At 34.9% G+C, this 26266-nt stretch overlaps 1 protein-coding gene across 1 annotated transcript; it reads right to left on the bottom strand.

Moving 5' to 3' along the window:
* Positions 1-203: 203 nt before the first annotated feature.
* Rgs18 (regulator of G protein signaling 18) lies at positions 204-25155 on the bottom strand. Its single transcript, XM_059280708.1, has 5 exons — positions 24925-25155; positions 24179-24280; positions 22927-22988; positions 2564-2730; positions 204-674 (listed from the first exon to the last, which is right to left on the bottom strand). The coding sequence occupies exons 1-5, from the start codon at positions 25041-25043 to the stop codon at positions 417-419; spliced, it is 708 nt and encodes a 235-aa protein (XP_059136691.1). The 5' UTR covers positions 25044-25155; the 3' UTR covers positions 204-416.
* Between the last annotated feature and the right edge of the window lie 1111 nt (positions 25156-26266).

Genomic DNA, 26266 nt, shown 5'->3' with positions numbered 1-26266 from the left:
TTTTTGGTTTTTCAAGACAAGGTTTCTCTGTGTAGCTTTGCGCCTTTCCTGGGACTCACTTGGTAGCCCAGGCTGGCCTCGAACTCACAGAGATCCGCCTGGCTCTGCCTCCCGAGTGCTGGGATTAAAGGCGTGCGCCACCACCGCCCGGCTTTTTTTGGTTTTTTGAGACAGGGTTTCTCTGGGTAGCTCTGTGCCTTTCCTGGAACTCGCTTTGTAGACCAGGTTGGCCTCGAACTCACAGAGATCCTCCTGGCTCTGCCTCTCGAGTATTATTTTAATATAAAAGTTATTACATTTTAAAATTGCTTTTGTTTGGTTTATTTTAAAAGTGTGATCATTTCTTACTATACATAAGCTATATTTTAGAAGCAAATGTATACATTTCCCATCGAAATAAGAAACATTACTTTTACTCATAACCAAATGGAAACATCTGACTTTACATCTTGAAACTCATTGTAGGTAAATGATCGTGATCGTCTCCTCAGATTGGTTGGTCTCTGAGGTCTTCCTTCTAGCAAATGTAAGTAGATCTCAGACTTTAGAAAGCGTGTATAGCTGTCTTGTTCCATGAGCTGATAGACTCTGCTTTGTGCTGGATCAAAACTTTGGAGAGTTGGCTCTGTGATGCTCTTAGCAATTACTTCCTTGGTATGAAAATCAAGGTTAACCTGCATCAATAGGAAAAAAAGGAACAATTATATGCTACTAATACAATGTCTTTGAGAACATCTCATGCTCTTACAATGTTGAAGGGGCTGTGGCATGTTTGAATCTTGGGGTATTTTCTGCTAGGGTCTAGGGACACAGTGGTGTATTCTAGGCAAGTGTCTCACTTCCTATCTCTTTGTTAATAGTTATGCTTATTCTAACAGCACAATTGAATAATGCAATAGTAGCTATCATGTGATCATCACATTAACTCACCAGTTTTCACAGTGGGGAGCTAAAGTTTCAGAAGTTGAAAGTGTTTAAGTTATAGGGAATGAGAAGCTTGGGGCACAGCCGTGATATCAATAAGACCTTTCTGTTTAAGTTGCTACTTTTTTCCATCATGTTATTTTTCCCTATAAGCAAAAAAATGTGCCAACAGATCAGTGTGTCTTAAACATAAAATATCCTTTAACTTTTTTTTATTATACTCTTGTTGATGTATCTGGTACTAATATTATATTTTCAGGATGCTATCCTGTGTTCCATTTTGGGGTAACCATATAATCTTCTATATTTTTACATAACTAAACAAACACCCTTTCCTAGAGCAACATATCCATGTAGAGAGTATTGCTTTATAGACCATGTAGTAACTTTGGTTTTAACAATTTCCCAGAGAGTTGTTAATATAATTATAATAATCAAGTTTTGGTTGCCACCCTGTGGCACTATTGGACAGTGATGAATCCTTAGGATGTAGTGGAAAGAAGTTAGGTTATTGAAGCCCTTCTTTGAGGGGATACTGGAATTCTGATCTCTCTCCCTTGATCCCTTTCTGTCTTCTCCCATTTCCTGCCTTCCTCTCTTTACTTCCAGCCACTATAAATTAAGCAAGTTTCTCTGCCATACCATTTCTGACATTTTGCTATAGTACCCAAATCAACAGGACCGTATGTCCTCTGAAACGTGAGACAAAATGTTTTCTTTTCTTCTTTCCTTAATTTGAAGGATCTTAGGTATCTGTCTCATGACCAAAATGTAGAACAATAGTAATAACTTGTAGTTGAACAGTGAGAGAGTGTCTGTTCTACCCTGGAAGTGGAAATACTACTATTGAATACAGACTAGAAACATCAGACTATTTAATTTTTTATGGCAGTCAAATAATAGCTGCTAAACTATAGTCAGTTTACCGACTATACCATAGGGTCAACTTAGTTAGCTGTAATCAAAATAAAGAACAATTGTTTTTCACTTGAAATACTGCCAAAGTGGAGTCACATCCTTTGTCTGTTAAATATCTTGTTTTAGCCTATCCTAAACTGATAAAGTAATTCCTTTGGACAAACAAAACTTCATGTAGGTAGAAAAGATAAAATCATTTTTAAATTATATTTATTATTTTGGGGACATGCACGCCCCAGAATAGTGTGAAGATCAGAGAACATCTTTGCAGAGTTGGTTCCCTTTTTCTACCAGGTGGGGGCTGGGCATTGAACTCCGGTCTTCTGGCTTGGAGATAAACACCTTTAACTACCTTTAATGCTGCTGGCTCAGTATAACCTTGTAAAGTACTACATAATTTTTACATGGTATTTAACATTCAGAAATCTTTAGTTTCTAATATGTAGTTGTTTCTGCTAATATAGTTAATACAGATTATAGAAAGAATCAGAATGTTGCAACTTTATTTACTGTTTGGTCTAACTTTGAAGACTGGCCTTATACTTTTCACCCATGATAATATTATGTTATATTCTGTCAATTGGTAGGCATCTGCAATTCACCAATTTCACTTTCATGAAATCTTGAGGTCTCTGGTGGAATGAATGAGGTGGCCACCTTGGTGAAAACAGACCCTGTGAAAATGTTAAGGAGTTACATGTGTTTTTCATCATCACTGTACCTCTTTGGGAGCATCATTCTTAATGAACTTCTCATATATTGCTTTGGCTTTTAGGATGATTTGTTGAGGTTCCTTGCATTTCTTGAAATCTTCACAGGCTACCCAAAATTCAATGTTTTCCTCACTGAATTCAGTTTTAAGAAATCTAGTAAAAGCATCCAGTCCATCTACCAAAAACAAATAACATTGTGTTACTATGAAACAGTCATTGTGGGAAAATGCCCTACTTGATATTAAAGCATACACAAGTACTAACAGTAAAAGTTATTCTCCTTCTAATTCTACATGGCCCCACTACATATTTAACCAGTATGTGTGGAGGGCTTCACATAAAACAACTTTAAGCAAATTGAAAGGAGGACATCGTTTTTATGAAATAAGGCTAACTCATACTTAGATCTAAATCCTTAAATCTAAGAGTAAAAAGGACCATCCTGCACAGCACAATTTACATCTCTTCTATTCATGTTTCAGAGGGATTATTCTGTAAACTTCTGAAGTCTTTCTTGTGGATTCCATTCTGCCCACTACCAGATCATGCTTCTTGTACTGGGGACCCTCAAGTTCTCTTTCCATTGTCTCTACATTTGCAAGTTCTACATGGTCTTTTTTTCCCAAGTCTGTCCACCAAATGCACACTGCCTGCCAGTCCTGAGTATGAACAGGCTTAAATGCTCAGGCCTCACATATTCCAGGAGACTTCTCACATGCTTCCGAGGAAAAAATCCGTGATGGAAAGAGAATAAAATAAAGTACATTTAGTTTTATGTAGTTGTGAAAATTTTGAAGAATATAAAATCAAATACTATCTTCTGAATATTGTATGAAGTATGTATTTTAAAATTAAAATAATAAGACACATATGTAAAGTAGCAACTTGATCTATATCATGGAAACTTTTAAACACAGGAGGCTGTTTTTATCCTTTTCCCTGTACGCCATAAGTGTTTGGGATAGTCAATAAGTTATAAAAAATTACCTTGACTCAATATTATGTTCACCTACCTCCTATATGTCCTTGAATGGATTTTTTTCTTTAAGCAATTAAGTTTCTCAACATTTAAAATTAAGAATATGATATCTACTTAATAGGGCCAACTAGTGAATTAAATGTGTTGACATATGCAAAGTGCTAAAAAAAAAAAGTGGCTGGTGCATGGTAACTACTCCATTATGGTGGTGATGGTAGTGGTAGCAATGATGAGGATGATACTATTTGTGATCATTGTCAGTAATTTATGCTCAACCATGTAAAGCTTCTGTAGGTAAAGGGTAACAAACTTTAGATTCAACTCTAAGACATTTTGACTTTCAACTTCTGTTTTTTCAACTACTTTGGCTATTCTTTTTTTTTTCTGGTCTATGGGATTATTTTTTTAACTGAAGTTATTGCCTGGATTGGGAGGGTCAAATGGAAAGGCACTATTGTTGAAGACAACACCTACATAATACATTGAATATGGAAAAGTTGAGTCAGTGCCTACCTAAAACTTTTACCCATACTACCTAGTGTTCTTGGTACCAGAAGGAGTATGCTCTGCATGCTACTGTTGGAGAATACATGATCACACTGTGACCCTAAATTTGTGTTAATTAAGTAAAACCTTGGGTCAAGAGGCAGAGCCAACAACTAGTTGACAAGAAGTAGTCATAGAAATTTAGAGGGAGTCTAGAAAATGGATAGAGAAATACACAAGGAGTGGTAGGGAGGGATTTTGAATGTGAGTTGTTGGCTAAAGAGGAAATTCAGCTGGTTGCTTTTCAGCCTCTCTGAGCTAGCAGGCTTTCACCCCAGTATCTGGCTCCTGAGTCTTTATTAGTAAAAGAGAATGGTTAAAGACTTAGTTAAAAACTACATTTGGCTGCAGCAGCAGAGGCAGTTCCGGTGGACTTGCCTCCGCCTGAGCAGCAGGGCGGTCAGCAGCTGAAACAGCAGGAGATTTAGGTGTAGCTGCTGCACTGAAGAGAAAACCACATGCAACCAAAGGAGAAATGTAAACACCAACCCACCCACAAAACCCTTTGATCTACAATGGTGTTCTGCCTGCAAGATGTGCTAGAACCATGGTGGCACCAAGCTTATAAAAGAAACCAACCAATAATTGATTTTACTTAACTTACTTTTCCACTCTATGATGTGGAACCAATATCCAACAGTGCTTGGGTGACCAAGAAGTTGAGACTAGATAGCCCAGGGATTTAGGGTAAAAAGAAATACTAATGGTCTGCAACAGGATCGTAGCAATAAAACGAGACATAATGACATTCTGCTATACCCCCTAGATCAGCACCTTTCACAGGCATCATCAGAGAAGCATCATCCTGTAGCAGATGAGAACAAATGCAGAGACCCACAGCCAGACATTATGCAGAGAGTGAGAGATCTTAGAACACTCTGTGCTAAAGGGGATGGCTCTATCAAACGCCTCCCCTCAGGGATAAGGGAATCTGTTGGAAGAGGAGGTAGAAAAAGTGCAGAAGCCGGAGGGGATGGAGGCCATCAAGGAAACAAGATCCTCTAAATCAATAGGATTGACACACGTATGAACTTACAGAGACCAAGGCAGCATGCACAGGGACTACATTGGCCCTCATTGCAGGGGTTTCAGAGCTAAAAGAAGACGTGGACACAAGCCCCTATCCCTAACCCAGAAGCCATCTCCAATAGATAACCACTTGCAGATGGATATTTAGTTTCCCCAAGGATGTCTTACTAAGGAAACAAAAAATCACTCTTAAGGGTAGGCTTCATAGTCAGCAAAAGACAGACAACAAAATAACCCCTATGCATTTTTATAAGTTCTTTGTTTCCTTTTTAAATTTTATCTCGTAGTTTTAATTTTTTTTCTGTGGTTGTTTTTTTGTTTTGTTTTTTTGTTTTTTTGGCCTTCCAGGTACTTTGTGTATATATAAGGCTTCCAGTTTTGTGTTTTTATGGGGATTACAGAGTAACAAAACAAGTAAGACTCTCCATCTCTATCTGTTTCTTGTGCTTTTTCTTGGGCTAATATTGTCTGTTTTCTGTTTTTATCTAATTTCTATGTGTTTGGTTTAGTTTTATCTTAGCATATTTTATTTTATTATTATCACTTAGAAGTGTGGTGATATTTTATTTGTGCTTTAATAAAGTTTGCCTGGAGATGAGAGGAAATAGCAAGCTATTTTAAGTAAACAAAGAAGTCAGGCAGTGGTAGCACATGCTCTTAATCCTATCACTTAGCAGGCAGGCCTCTGTGTGTTCAAGGCCACACTAGGGAACAGAGCCACACCTTTAATCCCAGTACCAACCATAGAGACCTGGAGGTCTGTACAAACAGACAGAAAGTGACAGAGCTGTGTAGGAAGAGAAAGTGAGGTAGCTGGGTTAAGAGAGCCAATGAGAGGGCAGAAAAGCAAGTCATAAAGCCTTAGCAGACAGGAAGCCACATACATTTGGAAGCAGCAGAGTTGGTGAGGTAAGGTTGGCTGGTAGCTTTCCATATTTCCTTGATCTCTTTAAGGCTTTAACCCAAATTTCTGGCTCCATGTTTTTTATTTAATAAGATCATTTAGAAATTTGACTACATAAAAGCCTGTTGGTTTTCTAATGAGAGATAGAACAAGGATGTGGGAGTGTGTGGGAGGAGTAGAAGGGGAAACCATAATCAGGATATATTATTTGAGAAAAAAAATATTTTTGGAAAAAGGGAAAAAATCAATTAATCAGCATTTTTATATATTTATTCATGACAAAAGAAAAAATTGAAATTAGCAATACAGTTCAGTCTATGTCATCATTTGTGACTCTTTATATCTTTGTGTCTTCATTCTGTCCTTACTTATCACCTGATGCTATCTTTTCTTGGTCTCCTTTTAGTAAGTGGGATACGCTGAATGAGGTAGAGACAAGAGGATCATAAGTTTGAGTTTATAGATTTTCACAAAAATACATGAAAAATTAAATACACTATATGTTGATCATTTGTATTTAATAAGTTTTCATTTGTAATCAGTGCAAAAAAAATTGAAACTGCTTGCATGGATAGGAGTTGTATTGTAGAAGCTTGAGAGAAAGGAAATAAACTTCATGTGGACTTTCAGAAAAACTTCCTTAGAGGAAATCACTTTTGGGTTGGAATGAAAATATTTTGACAAATTTTCTTTGGATTTTGTCTCACACTCTAGTTAAAAACTCTTTCATTTCTGTTGTCACAGGTGAGTTGCTACATGGAGAGGCCTTGTGAGCCATATTTGGACATTTGGACAGACAAATGTATAACCCTGAACTAACTCTCCCTTTAAAATATTTCTTTTCAAATTCATAGCCTCTTTTTCTTTTCTTTTTTTTATGCACATGCTCAAACACACATATAAATGTGATAGTTTGAATAAACATGCATCCTATAGGGAGTGGCACTATTAGGAGATGTGGCCTTGTTGGAATAGGTGTAGCCTTGTCGTGAGAAGGGTGTCACAGTGAGCAGGATTTGAGGTCTCAGATGCTCAAGGCTCCCCATTATGTCATTCTCATCCTGATGCCTGCCTATCCAGATTTAGAACTCTCAGTTCTTTCTCTAGCACCATGTCTGCCTGCATGCTGCCATGCTTCCTATCATGACAATAATGGACCAAACCTCAGAAACTATAAGCCAGTTACATTTAAATTTTTTCTTTTACAAAAGTGGCCATGGTCATGGTGTCTCTTCACAGCAATAGAAACCCTAACTGTGGTGGTTTGAACATAATGGCCACCATAGGTCCATAGGGAGTGGCACCATTAGGAGATGTGGATTTGTTGGTGGAAGTGCATCCCTAGGGGGTGGGCTTTGAGGTCGCAGTAGCTCAAGCATGGCCAGTGTGGCACTGTCACTTCCTGCCACCTGCAGATACAGATGTAGAACTCCCAGCTACCTCTATAGCAGTATGTCTGTCTGCACACCACCATGTTTCCTACAATGATGATAATGGAGTAAACCTTTGAACTTTAAGCCAGCCCCAATTAAATATTTTCCTTCATAAGACTTGCCATGGTCATGGTGTTCTTCATAGCAATAGAAACCCTCACTAAGACACCAAACAATACATATAGTCACATGCAGTACATATATATGCATATATTCCTAAATATACAAATGTTACATGCTCAGTCTTCATGATGACACTTGTATTTATATTTTCAGGACTGACCATTTGGTATTAGATAGCTAGGAGTACATGGGAGGGTTTTGAGGAAGTAGGAAAGGGAAGGGGAAATGTGTAATGTAACTATAATCCCCTCAAATAAAAATTATTAGGAAAATATATTTCAGTTTTGTAATGTTTTAAAACACTTTATCTCCATGTCTGGTATCTGGTCCATTCTCTGAATCTGTCTCTCATATTTTAGCTTTCTCTATTCTCCAGTAAACCTCAACTTAAGAACTGAGAATGTTGTATTCTTCTATTTTCTCTCTAGTACTGTCTGTCCCCCTTTTTTAGTTTCTTCTTATGTGTCAACATTTGTTTTTTTCTGAAACTTCTCTTTGTTGTTGTAATTTTTATACTTTTTTGAACTTGCAGGGGAAAAATTAGATGTCAAACAACTTCAGAAACAATGAAACTTCTTTCAGTTAATATTATTAAAAGATTTATATCACAACACAGGAAATTACCAAAAGAAAAATCTCCCAACTTCAAATATTCCTCTAGCTAATAAAGTGTATTTTCTTTTAACAAACATAAAGTCTTTGATTAATATTGACATGTTTCAAACTCTGAAAGATCACAGTTATCATGTCAGTTCTATCAATCATAATTAATCAAGAAAAAAAGTCATTCAATGATAAGAGGAGTCTGAAGGAATTTGTAGCCACTAAAGCCAACTTTACAGAAGAAACATGTGAGTCTAAAGAGAAAAATAAACAAACTAAGGAGACTACAATAAGGAAATAAATGATGCTATGATAAAAGAAAGACTAATTAAACAAAAAACCAGGACTGAAGTAAAAGAAAATGACAAGGAGTAATGTATACCTTTCAATAATAACCCTAAATACCAATGGACTCAGTTTACCCATCAAAAGACATAGGATATCACATTGAGTTGGAAAACAAATTCCTTCTTTTTGTTGCCTCTAAAAAACATGCCTTAGCACAACTGAGTAACAAGGGCTTAGAATGAAAATATGAAAGACAGTATTCCAAGAAAATGCAACATGGAAACAAGCAGGTATTATCCTTTTAATATCTAACAAATAGACTCCAAACCAATTCTTGTCACATGAGATAGTGGTGGTTACTTCATATTGATCTGAGGAACTACCCATCAAGAAGATATTACACTTACAGATATGTATTTCATAAAGTTCATCAGTTTTCTTAAGCACACATTACTAGATTTAAAATCACAAATTTGTCCCAACTTAGTAATAGTGTGTAATTTCAGTACCATGCTCTATCTGTTAAGTAGATCAACTACACAAAACATGAATAAATAAACTCCTGAATTATATAACATCAAAAGTGAAATGCACCTAACAAACATTTATAGAATATTCTACCCAAACACAAAAGAATACAGTTTCTTCTCAGAACCCCAAGTAATCTTCTTTAAAAGAGATGACGTATTAAAATACTAGGATATTAAAAACACAAAAATACACATAAGAAATTGAAACAACACCCTGCATTCTATCTGACCAAAATGGAATGGAACTTGAAATCAAGAGCAAGAGAAGGTACAGAAAATATGCAAACCCACAGAGAATAAAGTATATACTATTGAGTGATGAATAGGTAATTACAGAAATCAAGAAGAGAATAAAATATATTCTACAATTAAATGAAAATAAAACCACAGCACGCTTAAATATATGGGGTACAACAAAGAGAGTTCAAAGGGATGTTAATACACTAAATGTCTACATTAAAATGAAAAATCAGAGAGATATTAAATAAACAACCAGATGGTAAACCTTCAGGCATCAAAACAAGAAACAAACACAAACAAAAAATGGTAACAAGCCAATCCTGAAAACCACACATAGCAGTAACAGAGGTCAGGACAAAAATAATAAAATAGAAATAAAACTACTAATTAAAAGAATCAATAAAACAAAGAATTGACTTTTAAATGTGAATAAAATTTACAAATCCTTACCCAAATTACCAAAAGAAATAGAAAAAAAATGATTCAAAATAATTAATTGGCAACAAATAGGGAGACATTATAACAGATACTAAGGAAATTTGATTAATCATTGAAACATATTTAAAATTTTTTATTTCAATAAATTGTAAAATATAAAAGAAATGGATGATATTCTAGAGGCATGTAACCTACCAAAATTAAATAATGTAATTATTTAAACACACCAATGACCATCAATGAAAGCAGCAGTTAAATATGTCCCAACTAAAGAAATCCTAGAGCCCGATGGATTCAGCCCAAAGTTTCACAAAGAACTAACACTGACTTTACTGAAATTATTCTATAAAATAGAGAACGAAGGAGCATTTCTGTATTAGTTCTATGTCAACTTGACACAAGTTAGAGTCATCAGAGAGGAAGAAGCCTTAGTTGAGGAAATGCCTCCATGAGATCCATCTGTAAGGCCTTTTCTCAATTAATGATTGAGGGCAGGGGGCACAGCCGTTAGTGGTGCCATCCCTGGGCTGATAGTCCTGGTACTGTAAGAAAGCAGGCTGAGCAAGCCATGTGAAGCAAACCAGTAAGCAGCTTCCCTCCATGGCCTCTGCATCGTGCCTACCTCCAGGTTGCAGCCCTGCTTGAGTTCCTGTTCTAACTTCCTTCAGTGATGCACTATGATCCAGAAGTGTAAGCCAAATAAACCCTTTCTTCCACATCTTGCTTTCCTGTCATGGTCATTTGTCACAGCAATAGAAACCTTATGTAAGACAACTTCTAAATTCTTTTTACAAATCAGACGTTACCTGGATACGAAGAAACCAGATAAAGACAGAGCTGTGGGAAACCAGATGAAGACTGAACCATATGAACCAAGGTAAAGACGGAGCCATATGAAAAGCAATAAAACACAGTGCTTTATAGACTAATCTCCCCAATGAACGTAGATTCAAAAATTGTTAAAAAAAATAAGTGAAAAACTAAGTTCAAGAACCATCCAAACAAACATGCACCATGATCAAATTGTCTTCATCTCTATGAGGCATCGTTGGTTTAAAATATGTAAACCAATACTCAAGTTGATGCAACAAAGGCATTTCCCAAAATTCAACCTCCATGGTAAAAATCGTGGAGATACTAAATATGAACATATCTTAACATAATGAAGTCTGTCTATAACAAGTAATAAACACCATCATTTTAAATGGAGAAACACTTGAACCATTTCTTCTAAGATCAGGAATAAATTAAGAGTGCTCACTTAGAACATTTTTATTCAATATAATGCTCAAAGCAATAAGATAAGATAAGAAGATAAAAGGGATAAAAAATGAAAGATGTCAAAGAATCTCTACCTAGAGATGACATAATCTTACAAATAAAATATTCCAATAACGTCAACAAATTATTTTTGGAAGTGATAAACTTTTCTATCAAAGAGACTAGATGACAAAATTGACCAACCCAAATCAGTATCCATCCTATATGTCAAAGACAAGCATAATTAGAAACACCTCAGGGAATCAGTTTCAATCCTAATAGCCTAAACACACGTTGAAATAAACCTAAGAAAGGAAATAAAAGACCTATCCAATCAGGACTTCAAAAATAGAAGGAAATAAATTGAAGAAGACACCAGGAGATGGAGAAATCTCCTGTGCTAATGGAATGGTATGATGAATATTGAGAAAATGGCCACCATTCTCTGAGAAATCTTTGGTTCAATGAAACTTGCATCAAAATCCCAATGCAATTCTTCAGAGGAGTTAAAAATAAAAACATTCTTACCCAGGAAATGGCCCTGGATATTCGAAACAACCCTGAACACTAAGAAATGCTGATGAAGGTATCGCCATGCATGATTTAAATTGTACCAGAGAGCCATAGTTGTAAAAATAGCATAATACTATGGGGAAAAAAGCACATGGACCAACTGAACGCAATTGATGAGCCAGGTGTAAATCTATGCACACTACCTGAGTTTTGACAAAGATGCCAAAAATATGTACTAGAGAAAAGACAGCACCTTTAAGAAATGGTGTTGGGAAAACTGGATATCTCCATGTAGAAGAGTGAAAGTAGACCTTTTAAAAAACTGAATGAATATTAATTCCAAATGGTCAAATATCTCATTATTAGACCAGAAAACTCTAGAAGAGTAGGATGTATAGTATAGGATTTAGGCTCAGGTAAGGACTTTATAATTAGACTCAGTCACCAAGGGACCAGTAATTAACATTTGGGAGAACATGACATTAAAAATCTAGTAAACTGCAGAAGAAACTGTTCATTGAATTAAGAGGTGGCCTACAGAATGCAGGAAAATCTTTGTCATCAGTACATCTGACAGAAGGTTAGTTTTAAACATACACAAAGAACAGACACACACACACACAGACACACACACACACACACACACACACACACACACACACACATAACCCCAAGAAAATAAACAACTGAGTTAAAAAGTAGGCTACACATCTGAAAAGAGAATTCTCAGAAGAAGAAACACAATCGGCTAAGAAATATTTTTAAATTATTCACTATCCTTAGCCATTAGGAAAATGCAAATTAAAATTGCTTTTAGATTTTGTCTTATCTTAGTCTGAATGCCAGTAAAAGTTGGAGACAACCCCTGTTTCCACTGTTAAAGAGTCCCACAACAGGATCAAGCTACACAATCACAACATATATTCAGAGTATGTAGGTCAGTCCCATGCAGGCTCCCTGGTTGTCAATTCAGTCTCTGAGAGCCCCTGTGAGTCCAGGCCAGTTGATTCTGATTCTCTGAGTTTTCTTGTGGTGTCCTTGACCCCTCTGGCCCCTACAAACCTTCTCCCCCTCTTCTGCAGCATTCCTCAAGCTCCACCTAATATTTCACTGTGGGTCTACATCTGCTTCCATCTTAATTGCATACTATGTTAAAAGTATTCTAGGCATTTTAATTCAATACTTTAGTATGCAGACTATTATCATACATAGAAAGAAATATAAAAATGGCTATTAAAGTACATGGAAGAGGAGGGCTTTGTTTTACTAATAATAGCAGAGTAAAGATAAATAGTAAGACATGAGATAAAATTACATCTCTATCAATGATGTTATGTTCAAATGGACTAAACAGAACCACTGTACACAAATCAAGATGATGAAGAAAAAGGATGTATGCAAGGCAGAAGTTAAGCCCAGGAAAGCTGAATGAAATATCATATTTGTCAGTTAAAATGACTTCAAAATCAAGAGTATTCCCATCTCATAATTATTAAATGCTCAGTCATCAGAAATATAAAAATTATAAAATAAATTATAATTGAGTAGACAATTACAATACACAAAACTTACACATATAAATTGTTCGTTAAATCAATATAACTGACAGTTATAGAACAACCTATTAAATGCATTCCAAGTGCACAAGGAAGATTATCCTGACACATTATAATCTGAAATATAGGATGAGTATAATAGTTTTCAAACAGTTTATATTTTAGGACTGGTTAGTATGTGATAGAGCTCTGTTTCTCACATACAAGTCCATGGGTTTGATCTTAAGTGATTCAAAAATTCTATTATCTGGAGATATGTAACCTGACATAAACAAAGGAACCCTGAAGGTTTGGCTTTGTTAAGGATGTGAGGTGGGAAGAGAAACTAGGTAGATCCAAGCTCGTCAAGAGTCTTTAAACATGGAAGAGACAGGAGAACGAACAGATTTGTATCACTGCTTTTGCCTTTGAAGCTGTAAGATGGCAGATAAGAACCAAGTAATGTGGTGAATTCTCAAAGGTGAGATTTTCCTTTCTTTTCAGGAAAAGAGCAAATATCTTAGTATGAAACTATGAATAATTAGTCAATGACCCAAATGAGTGATAAAGAGATTTTCCCTTAGATCCTTCAGGAAAAACGATTGCCTAATGACACTTTAATTTTTATTGTCATGGCACCTATACTAAAGTTCTCAACTACAGAATTGTCAGAATGGACTTTGGATTAAGTTACCACTAATTTGGAAAGTTGATATAGCAACAACAGGAAACAACCCCCCAAATTATGTTTTGTGTATCCACATTTATTTTCCAACACATAAAATCCATCTGAGTGTCATAACACATCGTGTGATTACATTTTCTGTTGTAATTAATCTTTCTAATATATTAGAGTTGTAAGAAATCAGTAATCAGAGAAAGACCACGGAAACTGCAACATCCCTAAGCATTAGAACAACGGAAGGCTGCCCAAACTCATGACAAAAATATGGCATAGTTTCTGTACTTCTTGAACTGAGATTTCAATGGGCAAGCAAGGTTCTGCTTTTCTGTAGCAAAAGGATCTTGAATGGCCAATATTGGGAATTCCATGTTAATGAAAAAGTATGGAGGAAATGAAATGCCGGACTAAAATACCCTGAGGAGACATCTTGAAACTACTAGCAACTAGTAGAAGGCACACGCAGGCTTTATGTGCGATGGGACTTGTCAGCTCAGAAACAACTGCCATTTGCAGACTGACTGCCCAGCTTTTTCTGAATGAGTCAGCAAAATGGCCGCAGAGAAGCAGCCAGCAGGGTCAAAGGAGTGATATTTGGTTGTTCCTTTTGTTTTGTTAGCTCAATCAGTATATTATTTTACAGGTTTATTTTTCATACTGAGCAATGTGCTTTTCCCAAAATTTTCAAGGGAAAAAGAAATGGACAAGATTCCTGGAAGAATTTTTATGAATAGTACATTATGTCCAAATATGGAAAAATATACAAGTTTCCATAGCAAAACTCACTGATCTCTGGCCTTAAGATTTCTAAATCTTAACAGCTATCAAAATGAACTAACAGAATCAGCAACCAGAAGTCTTGCTTTTACTTCGGTTCACTAGCATGTTGGACCTGCTGCATGATTTTTCTTGAATGCATTCTTACTTGAATTCTTTCCCTTACCTGAATCCTAGTTTCTGAACTTCTATGCAAAAGTTTGTGTCACTACTGTTGACAAGGGGTTCTTCCTCTAACTAGCAAGCACCAAACTGCAACATTCTTTCATCACTTCAGATGACAGAGGAAAGCAAGGTGGTAACTTTAAAAGCAAGTGACATAAACATTGTTCAGCTACTGGTTGTTAACAGAGGGAAACTTCTTCCATTTTTATCTGTATGACTAAAACCATAGCTTTATGGTTTCATCTGTTGCTGCAATTCTTTGTCTTTTCTTGGTCTCCATCTTGTGCTATAATGAACTTGAAAGAAAATAAGAAGTGAAAAGCGAAGAACACTTTATAACTGCTAAGTTAAAGCTGAATTTGAAGTGTGGGGCATGTTTATCCCATAAAAGGAAAGCCACTACAAAAGAACAACCTGAGAAGCAAATGGCTAGAACTGAAGTCAAGGCCTTTTCCCCCAGCCTCTGATCGGGGGTAAAATAAAACCAGCTAACCAGTCAATGAGCCTACAAGCCAGCCAATGAATGAGCAAACATCTTCAAGAGCTAGTAACAAATATTTGGCACTAAGGAAAGTAACTGCTGTTTTTTGTTTGTTTGTTTGTTTGTTTGTTTTGTTTGTTTGTTTTTCGAGACAGGGTTTCTCTGTGTAGCTTTGTGCCTTTCCTGGAACTCACTTGGTAGCCCAGGCTGGCCTCGAACTCAAAGAGATCCACCAGGCTCTGCCTCCCGAGTGCTGGGATTAAAGGAGTGCACCACCGCCGCCCGGCGTAAGTAACTGCTTCCCCCCCCCCCATACTTCCTTCCTTTTTCGAATTTGTAAAATATTTGGACGTTTAATATTTGGACGTTTCTTCCAAATCAATTTCCATTTTTCTTAAATTTGATTCTTAAAGTAGTTTGTCATCTTCATTTGTCTCTAATGAGTACTGTCAGAACACCCAGGGTCTTTGTGTTTTCTGACAAAATTCTTATTTCTTATTGAAGCTCAATGTGGTGATATACTCAACAGAATAGTTTTGACAAACTCAATTTCTGTAGAAGCTTTTCAAATATATGTTAGAAAATAATTGGAGTCAAAACTAAAAATGATTTTGAGAACATTTCCAGATAATTTCAATGATAAAACTACAGAATATTCATATGAAAATGTACCCTCTGCAGTTATTAAAAAAATCTATCACTGGGGATTGTTCTGTTTATGTCACATTTCCTATCTATCCTCTTGTGTAATAAAAAGGTTTTTTGTTTCTTGTCCTCGCTTGTTCTTTTGTCATAATTTAAATATAAATGGAAGCAAAGTTGGTAAAAAAAAAAATCAATTGCCTGTCATATTGTACCAATACACTTTTCTATTCCAGTCATATCTCTTTTGGAAATAAGAATTGAAATGTTTGTTCATTTGAGTTTTGAGCAGTTACTCTGACCTCAGTAAATGGTTAATGCATTTTGTTTCAAATTGTCTTTGTTTGTTTGTCATGTAGAAACAGACTGAACACGAAGCACTGATGGTATCAGTTAATCAGTAATTGTCTTCATTTCAGAACACAGCCATTGCTTTCCATATTAATAGTTTTCAATTACAACAACATATTTATAATTATACCTAAAAAGAATTGTCATGGATCATATATCTAAACATTTTATTAAATGGAAAATAATCTTTGATCCATTTTAATTGAAAATCACCTAGTATGAACTTGAGGTCTGTGTTAGGCATTCAAATGCAGTAATATTAATTATAACAAAAGTTCTGAGTAATTGCTGAGAACTTGAAACACTGTTATATTCCTTTTGTTGTTATGGATTTATTTATTTTCATATAAAAATGTGTGATTAAACCCTATGTGCTTATAGATGAAGTGGATGTCAGACACCTAATTTGCTTGGAAAGAAGAGGGCATGGGAGATTAAACTCAGGCTTATTTTATGTAATATTATATGACTTTAGCCAATAAGTGTCCATGAAGACAATGAAAGAATACCAATTGATTCATATGGAAATTAGCAGGCAGAACAGACAGATCTGTACCAAGGATAAAGAAAGGGTAATTTAAGAGTCATTTGTTCTGTTTGGAGTAGCAGAGGGAATCAACCTGCATTACCTTTAAGTGGAAGTAGTCTAGAAAAAGATCATAAGTATTATTTTACAAATAGTCTTTCACTGGGTCACAAAGAAGGCAGTTTGTCTCTCTCAGCCATTATTCTCTGTTACAATATGCAAAAGTTATTTGTCCCCTTGATTGGTCTTGAGCTGGTGTAAACATTCAAAACTAAGTGACAATGATGTCAAGGAAAGTCCTGGCTGGGTGTGCTATGAGATCATGACATGGTCACTTACGTGAATGGCTTTGGTGAGATAATAACATAGCAATGACACATATTAACTTAGAAAAGGAGTGAATAATGTAAGAAATAACAGTCATTTGTTTTAAATTTAAATAAATTTTGTTTAAAAATTATATGCAAGCATAGTCAGTAACTTTGAACATTCCGTTCCTCTTAGTCTGGATGGCAGTGAGTAGACCACCATGAAAACACTTCTTCCTCAGAGGTGGCCACATCCCAAGCCCCCCTCTGCAAGGCAGACATGGTGAGTGCAGCTACCACAAGTGCTTGAAAGAAGCTGACTCCATGTGTCATACAAACATGAAATTCTTATAATTCAATGTTTCTAAATTGAACCTCCTGCATCTGTTGTAGTATTTTTCAGATGCCAAGAAACCAAATGAAAGAAGTCAAGAAACTCTAAAGTTGGAAGCCTTGGTACAGTATAAAATCTTAAGTACCATATTGAATAGTTTCTCCTTTAATATTTGACTTCATAGTTCTGAGCTACCATAAAGTACATGGTTTCCTCTGCAATAATGATTTAAGCATGTAGTCAATTTTTAATTAAAGATGAAATTTTAAAATTTCTAACCTTTAGCTAGATTACAAAACTGTTGATGTTGGTTATCTTGAGTCAGAAATGAACTCTGTGGAATTTTGAGCCCCTTATTGTACAGAAAACTTGTAGAAAATGAAATTTAAAGAATAACTTGAAAAACCACAACATGGAAAGTATAAGGAGAGATAGTCATTTCTTTCCCCTAAAGTGAAGCATGGTTTCCTTGTTGCCCCTACTCAGAGTCTGCAACTAGCATTTTCCATAGTTTAATCAGTTTATATCTTTAAATCCAAAGAGTAATGACTGACATATTCTGTTCTTATCCTTAATATTACAAGTGATCTTCAGCAAAATACTTATTAGAGCCACAACTAAAGGTATAAAGGTCTGCAATAAACTAATCATAATGAAAAGGGTTAAGTATATTGTGAATGTTTGTAGTGACTAGGAAAGAGGGCAGTTAAAATAAGCTGTTAAATATTAGTAGTTGGTATAGATGCCTCTCACAGAAGGTACCATTCTCTTTCAAATCCCCCGGTGAGAGTTTGCAACTTGTCTATCTATATGCCAGAGTCACTTACATATTCTACATATGAGCCTACAAAACTGAAAAACTGATGATAAGGTTTTATGTCAACTAAACAGTCTCGAACAGTGACCTGTTACTCTCTACATGCCTTATCTTTCACTTCTCATCTAAAACAGGAACAGTATCTTCCACTTAATAGAGAGAAAACCTAGATATTGTTGGCTCATCCTTTTATTTTTCACCTTCTAATTCTAAAATATATGCACACAATCAGTACTTCAGCAAGATCATTGAATTTCCTTCCAACATGGTCCTTACCTCAGTATATAGGTTTTTATTTGAGAAGCCCTTGTAGGTACCCAATTGATGAGATTCCATCTTTCTGTCCATCAGAGGTAGCTTTCCAACATAAAAGTTTCCAAAAACATGCCCTCAAATTGATTTTTCAATGTTGTGTTCATTATTACCTGAGCTGCTTGCTTTTTTGTATCATGTCAAAATACTGGCTTTTTGTAAACATATATATATGTGTACATATATATGTTTCTCTAAGCATATATATGTATATATCAACATATATGTGTATGTATGTGTATAATATACACATTTCATTTGCATTATCTCACATATAATATTCAAATTCATAGTGATAAGTCTCACTTCTATAAAGGTAGTCCATGTAATTTGAAATTAATGACTACATTCTGATAGTATTTTTTGATACATGAATACATTTTGATTTACTATACAGCATTTGTAAATTAATAAATCCATACATTTAAATTACATTTTTATGATTCATTTTCAACTTCAGACAAATTTCCAAGACATAAAGATTTAAAATAAAAATATCTGAATATTGTCATAGAAACAAATAAGGAACAAAAATTGGATTCTGTTGTGTTAAAAATAGCAATATATCATTAAGCTCATTTGAATAGAAATTTATTTTAGAACGTATTTGTATTTATGGAAGGTTTTGATACTCACACATTGTTTTCATATCCTCTACATTTGATTTTTCCTGCCCCTAATACCTTATATTAACATGATGCATAGTAACATTAATGAAACTGTTTTTATATATTAACTAAAGTCCTTACCAAATGCACATTTCATTGGGTTTAACTTACCTATGTGTTTCAATTTAATTTTAAAATTAAACTGTGAATAAGAAATTCATCAAAATTGGGCTGTAGCGTTGGCTCAGCATCTCAGAAAACTGGTAGCTCTTGCAGAGGACCCAGGTTTGGTTACTAGTACCCACATGGAGGCTCAAATCATCTGTAACTCCAGATCCAGGGAATGGAAGTCCTATTCTTACACATGTGGTGCACATACTGGCACAAAGGCAAAACACTCATACACATAAATAATAAAATAAATAAATATAAACAAATTTTAAGATGATAATTATCCAAACACCTCTTAGATGTTCTGCTTTCTTTGGGATAAGGGAAATCCAGGTACTTTCCTGTTTTACTCTAGTGGGTGGATCTTGTCTGTCTTTTTTTTTTTTTTAACTCTCCCCGTTTTGAGTTACATGCTGCAATAAAGAAATACTTTTTTGATTTGCTGAATCAGTCAGAAATGTAAACTCTCAAGCCTAGAGAGTTTGATTGCCTGCTTGATTGGAACTTCTATGAACCCTCTGAAAATAGAGTCAACACTGCTTATTCTGTGATTGTATTGATAAAACCACTACTCCTAGTGAGTCTATGCTGGTTTTCATAGGAGCTCATTTTATGAAATAATGTAATCAGATTTCTATTGCATCTCATTTGATATTAACTTAATTTCCTGTTTGACTAAATTTAATGTTTTGTACTTTTATACAGATACGGTATACTGAACTTGAGTAACCAACCCATTTAATCCCAGGGAAATTATATAAAACTTAAAGTATCTGGGTCTTTGTTGAAATGTCTGTGTACGTGTGCATGCAATTTTCCGTAAGATCACTTTTCAACTATTCATCTAAATTCTTTTATCCTCCACAGTGCCAAATTACTAGAAATAGACTAAGTTCAATATTAATTGAAGTTTCATAGTTTAGTTTTACAATTATCATTGCAACAAAAAATAATTGAATCAGTAAAGTAAAACTAGTAGCATAATTTGTGAATTTATTATAACTATTTAGTACTTTGGTTGTAAGATGTGATTTTAATATACAAGTAGATGAGTGATGAATTGTTTAAATTCACATCACATTCTTTTACCTTAACTTGTGGGTAGTTTACAGCTTATTCATATTTCCACAACTAGGGAAAAAATTTAGTCTATTTGGTTTTCAGTGCTTGTAAATGAGAATTACAGAATATGAGATGAGGACTAATCCATGTCCTAGTATTTCTTCACTTTGGATGATGAGGGCATGATGGAGTTGTTACATAGCAGGTTGTTAATTAGAGTAATAAATCCAGTTTAAACACCACTTCCAATTGAAATTCCAACCCCTTTTCTCTTGGTTGTCTAGTTTATAACCTACTGGAAATAAAAAAAAGATTGTTTTAAAGTGGTAATTACTATAATTTACTACAGAAGCAGTCATTTGTATTTGTATAGATGCTACTCTTTGTTAGTCTCTTATTCATCATGCCATTTAATACTTCTTGAATCTGCTGCTTTGGGAAATAAAAAAAATTCTAAGTTTACATGTGGGCACTGAAAGCCAAAGAGATTATAGAGCACAGCTAAGACTATACAGCCATTTATGTTTCAAAAATATCTCACATCTCAGAGGAGATCCTGCAGAACGTCTCTAGAAACAAATTTAGTTTTAGTATATAGGCACTTAATATTTTTCAGGGTTCATATTCCTGTGAGGCTCCACAGATGAAGCCATATATGGATACTTCTAACAAATTATCACTTAGTTATAAAGAATAATCTTTCTTTAAGATAATTTTCATTAATAGAGACTAAAGACTAGTGCATACAAAATGTTAACTGAAAGAAAATTCTAAAAAGGAAATACTTTGCAAGTTGAAATTATGAAGGAAACTGTATATGCCTAAAGTAAAATATTGACAGCAAAAAAAGTGAAGATGACCTTACATACAGTGTTTAAGGTACAGAATTAACTTAGGTATGCATTGACAGGTGAATGCATAAGAAAGCGTGATATGCCTTCAGAATGGAATATTATGTTATCTCCACAAATAGGATGTAGTCTTCTAATATGGGTGGTGATATGGGTGAAATGGGAAGATGTCATGTTGAATAATTCAGGTATAAAGGCAGAGGCTTCATGTGGAATATAAACAAGTTTATCTCATAGAAGTAAAAGTTAGAGTTGGGGTCACCACACACTAATAGAAATTGAGAGTAGAATATAGATATTAAACAAGACTAAAAGTGGTTCAATGAAACAGAGGATACAGAGAAGTTAGGGATTGAGTGTAAATTTATTTATGTTGGAAGAGAATGACTTGTATGTTCTATACATATAGTGGAGTGATGATGAACAATAACTTATTGTATTTATCAAAGTATTAGAAGAAAACATTTTAAGAGTTTGAATCAGGTTATCATAGCCCAGACTAACTTCAAACCTACTATGTAAATGAGGCTAGTCTTAAATCTGATCCTCCTGTTTCCAGCTCCATGGTACTGGGATTATAAGGTGTGACACCATGTACGGCACTGAAGAAATCGTTTTAAATGTTCCCAATAAACAATGAATATATTCAGCACTATGCATATGCTAGAAAATGAGGAAATACAAGAGAAATTGCTTCTTCCTAGTAATGAAAGAGGCCCAATATCTGCTTTCCTCTCCAAGTTCCCTGGTCATGAAAAACATTTCTTCCAGCACACACTTGAGGATAGGAAGCCCACTGGGTCTGCCATGCTAAAGTGTGAAGTGGTTTCCTGTTCTGTTCTTAGAATAGTCTGGGGAAGGAGCATGGAAGGGATGGTGTTTCAAAGAGTAAAGTAAGATACAGTATTGAGCAGACAAAGGAAAGCTGTAGCTCAGGATGCCTGTGTGTCTAGTCTTAAGTTTCACTTTCTCTGTTGAACAGATCAGTAAGGAAAATAAAAACTGTATTTTCCCATTAAATATGAAGTGCAGATTGTTGATTTTGAAACTTGAGAAAAATAAATAGTGTTCAGAAAGTTTGCATTCTGGTATTTGAAGTACAAATCCTGGCTGCCTGCCCCTGACCCAAACTTAAGGTTGAAGAATAAAGCCTGTTCTAACTCTGCCTCTTCCCCCAAGTAGGGCACAATGCTAAGCATTAATAAGCACCTGATTCTTAACTTCTCTATAAGATTCTGCCTTAAGATAGATCTACAAATATGCACATAACAACAAGGTCATAAAATTCAAAAGGAGCAACGAAAGCTATATGGGAGTGTTTGTAAGGAGGAAAGGGGGGGATAATGTAATTATAATATCAGAAATAAAAAAGAAATAATTAAAAATGGATGTATTATAGAGCTACCTATAGGTATTTATAGGAATTTTCTTAAAAAAGCTATCTTCATGAGGGTTTCTTAAAAATCTATCAAAGAAGCTACTTCAAGGTTTTGATTATTAAGAATAAAATAATGTGGTTAATGTATTAAATAGACTTTCAATAAAACTAGTTCTCTATCAAATATTAGGAAATTTAAAATAATAGTAATTTAAAATGTAAATGTTGTAGTTGCTAACTAGAGAATAAAGAAATGACTAAGATTTCGCCAACAATAAGTAACTCTGAATAAGTAAGAAAATTAAAAATATGTTTTCCTTTAGCTGCCTACTCTTTTTATTAGTTACCCCCATTGACTAGAACTCAGATTACTGCAAATTACTTACTGTATATAAACCTCTGATGACGATTTGCCTTTGATAATTGCAGATATCTAATCTTAATATCTTATTAAGGAATGAGGGTTTGGTGAAAACACCACTAACCTCTATGAGAAAGCAGTTTGTCAAACGATTCAGCCCATTTCACTGCTTCTTCGCGGGAGACTCTGTGCAGAAAACAAAATGTTGGATGGAGTGAGCAGCGCGTTCCCTTCTGAATCCTTCTGCAGCACAGAGACTCTGAAGCCTGCGCTCTCCTCTGACGTCCCCGAAGTCTCCCTTCTTCTGCTTTTCTAAGCCCAAGTCAAACTGAGGGTGGACTCTTCTACAGCACTCAGTTTTCTTTTTGATTTTCCCGTTGAACAAAGAAACATTGCAGGTTTCCCCAAAGTGTCAAAGTAGTTTAAGTAAAGGTAGTCATATGTTAAGTTAAAAGTAAGAGAGAAAGAGAGAGAGAGAGAGAGAGAGAGAGAGAGAGAGAGAGAGAGAGAGAGAGAGGGAACATTTTGAGAGAAAGTGAGAGACAGAGCTAGACAGAGACAGAGATCAGGTAAACTTCATTTCAAAAAATTCAGCAAATAAGAGAGCATAAACAGTATCTTTCCAAGTGCTTTCTTTCTTTCTTTCTTTCTCTCTCTCTCTCTCTCTTTCTTTCTTTCTTTCTTTCTTTCTTTCTTTCTTTCTTTCTTTCTTTCTTTCTTTCTTTCTTTCTTAAATACAATTTCCTTGAATCTGTAACTACAAGGTGCTGGGTTTTGTCTGTATGTTTCTTTCTTCCTTCTTCCTTTAAATGCATGAAGATTGGTGAAGTTTCAAGTGGTAAGGTAAAAGCTGTTTTTGATATGATTGGAGAGGCCAATAAAACAGAAAGTGAAATGTTTTTGTATCTTTAACTAGACATATTCAAAATTTAAGTAACTATATGATAATATATGGCTATTTTTATTTTTTGAGTTAAGAAAAATGCTTAACCAAATTACAACACTTCCTTTATTTGTGTATTTCTTGCTGCCATCCATAAGATATGTTCTTAATCTGAGGAAGTAGATAAGTTAACTTTTCTGGTGACAAATTTACAGTATTTAAACAAAATAATACTTCATCAATTAATGGGCTATAAAGGATATCATTTATAATGGTAATTATAAGAGGACACATTTGAAAGTTCTAATTATTTGATTTGGGTTATGAAAGTGGTTGAATCTTAGAACTATTCTTTGTTTTGGGAAACGAAATACTGCACTGTGTTCATGTTAATATTTAATTTCCAATAGCATATTTACTCTATTTCCTTTTCCCCTAATCATGAATTATAGAACCAGAAAACTATGCTCACAAGGGAATTGATGGTCCCCACCTTGTTTCTTTGGCCAGGAGGGCAGATCTGCTGGTGTGAGTCTCCCCATGGAAGTCAGGCCTCTGCAGGAGAAGACTCAGCCTATTTCTTTTCTCTTTAGCTCTGTAAAAACAATAATACGTTCAGGATCATTCTGATGTCACAGAAGTCTTATTCAACCTCCCCCCCAAATTTGGAATTGATAAACACCCACCTCCATTCAGAAATAGACCTTCTTTTACTTATCCGTTTTACTTAAACAGCAAATAGAGGAATTAGCACAGAGCACGCCACATACAATTCTTTTGTACTTCGACAAACAAGTATTTGAGGGTCTGTTTTATTAATTGCTATTTTAATGCTTTGGTGTGGCTAAAATTGTAAACCTTTTCAAAAATGAAGTTAAATTAGACTAAACATGTGTTTATTCCCAGTAATTTAAAAATATGAGAATGCTCCCGTCCTCATTTGCAGCATTCAATCAATATATTTCAACAAAGTATTTACAAAGTCAGAGCTAAAAAATATTCCTCAACCATGCTTTTTAAAGTACTAGGTTGGCTGGGCGGTGGTGGCACACGCCTTTAGTTCCAGCACTCGGGAGGCAGAGGCAGGTGGATCTTTGTGAGTTTGAGGCCAGCCTGGTGTACAAAGTGAGTTCCAGGAAAGGCGCAAAGCTACACAGAGAAACCCTGTCTCGGAAAAAAAAAAAAAAAAAAAAAAAAAAAAGTAAAGTACTAGGTTGACCTAAACATCTCTAATTTTACCTGATTTTGGCCTCGATGCTTGTTTCTTCTTTTCCTGACCCATGCATTAGTTTGAAAAAAGTTTTCTCCTTTGATTCACACATGTTTAATTGAGAAAAGAAAACCAGTGACATTTCCATATTCTGTCCCGACGATCAAGAGATGTCAGATGCACTTAGTCCGTCTCTCTGCCACCGATGAGTGCTATTTCATAGTTACACATGGTGAATAAAATACTGTTCTGAGCCTTTCCACGGGGCTCACAGAAGGAGAAAAGACCAGGAAAGAAAGTGAGCTGTGTTTTTGCCTCTGCAAGTGTAGAAATGAGGAACTCAAGATTGGTTCTGTACTGAGTTGTTGAAGGAAATGATAGCACACATTCTCAAAACCACTTTTGGCCTTCAAGATAAAAACCGGTATTACCACAGTTCAACTTCCCTTTCGAGCTTGCAGAAAGAAACTTCAGCTAATGCGAATGGTGCTGTCATTTCCCTTAGGACCTAAAATGTCTTGTGGTAAGGCATGTTATCAAACATTAGCAGCTCATTTTTGCTCTTTTAAAGCTATAATTTTATTTAGGTTTAGTAAATTGTCTTAAGTTACATTTGTTCACATAATGCAGGGTAATGTTGATTAATTAAATTTACTTAATATATTGCATCAATATAAGACAATAGGTCACCATTTGTGAATGTAAGGGAGACTAGAACTCACATAATCAAATACATTTAAAGCATTGGTCCATAAAATGATTTGAGACAAAGTGAAATTATTTGGATAAGTATGCGAAATGAAATGAGAAAAGTAACATGGAAAATTTAATACCACATTCTTATTTTTGCAATATAAAGTATTTATCTCCTTGGAATTTGGCACCTTGATTTTCAATGCTCAAATGTTTTTCTTAATGAAACATTCGAACTAGTAATGACAATTCATATATTGGTTTATTTTATATCCTTATTCCAAAGGAAAACTGACAACCCTAATTGATTTAGCCATTTTTTTAACTCTTTCATGAATCTATAAGTCTGAGAAAATTTATCTATCCCAGGACTCAAGTTTTATAGAAAACGAAACCAAGATTCAAAGCCCTGGAGAGGTCAGTGAATGATGGGGAATTATCAGTGTTTGATCAACAGTATGTATAGTATGTATATAATACTCATAACAGCTTTTGATTAAGTACCAAATGCTTTACTTCACATAAATTGCATGCATTAAATTAAACTATGCAAATGCAAATGAAAATTTATTTCAATTTGAATTTTTGATTTAACAAGATAATATTTAATAAGAACACTAGCTTGGAGTCCAAAACACTTATTACTTGATACTAAGGAACATTTGGTGCATATTTAAA

This window comes from Peromyscus eremicus, chromosome 15 (assembly GCF_949786415.1).
Source record: "Peromyscus eremicus chromosome 15, PerEre_H2_v1, whole genome shotgun sequence".
Classification (NCBI taxonomy): domain Eukaryota; kingdom Metazoa; phylum Chordata; class Mammalia; order Rodentia; family Cricetidae; genus Peromyscus; species Peromyscus eremicus.
The sequence above is the reverse complement of the archived record's forward strand: the minus strand, read 5'-3'. Positions and strand labels throughout refer to the sequence as shown.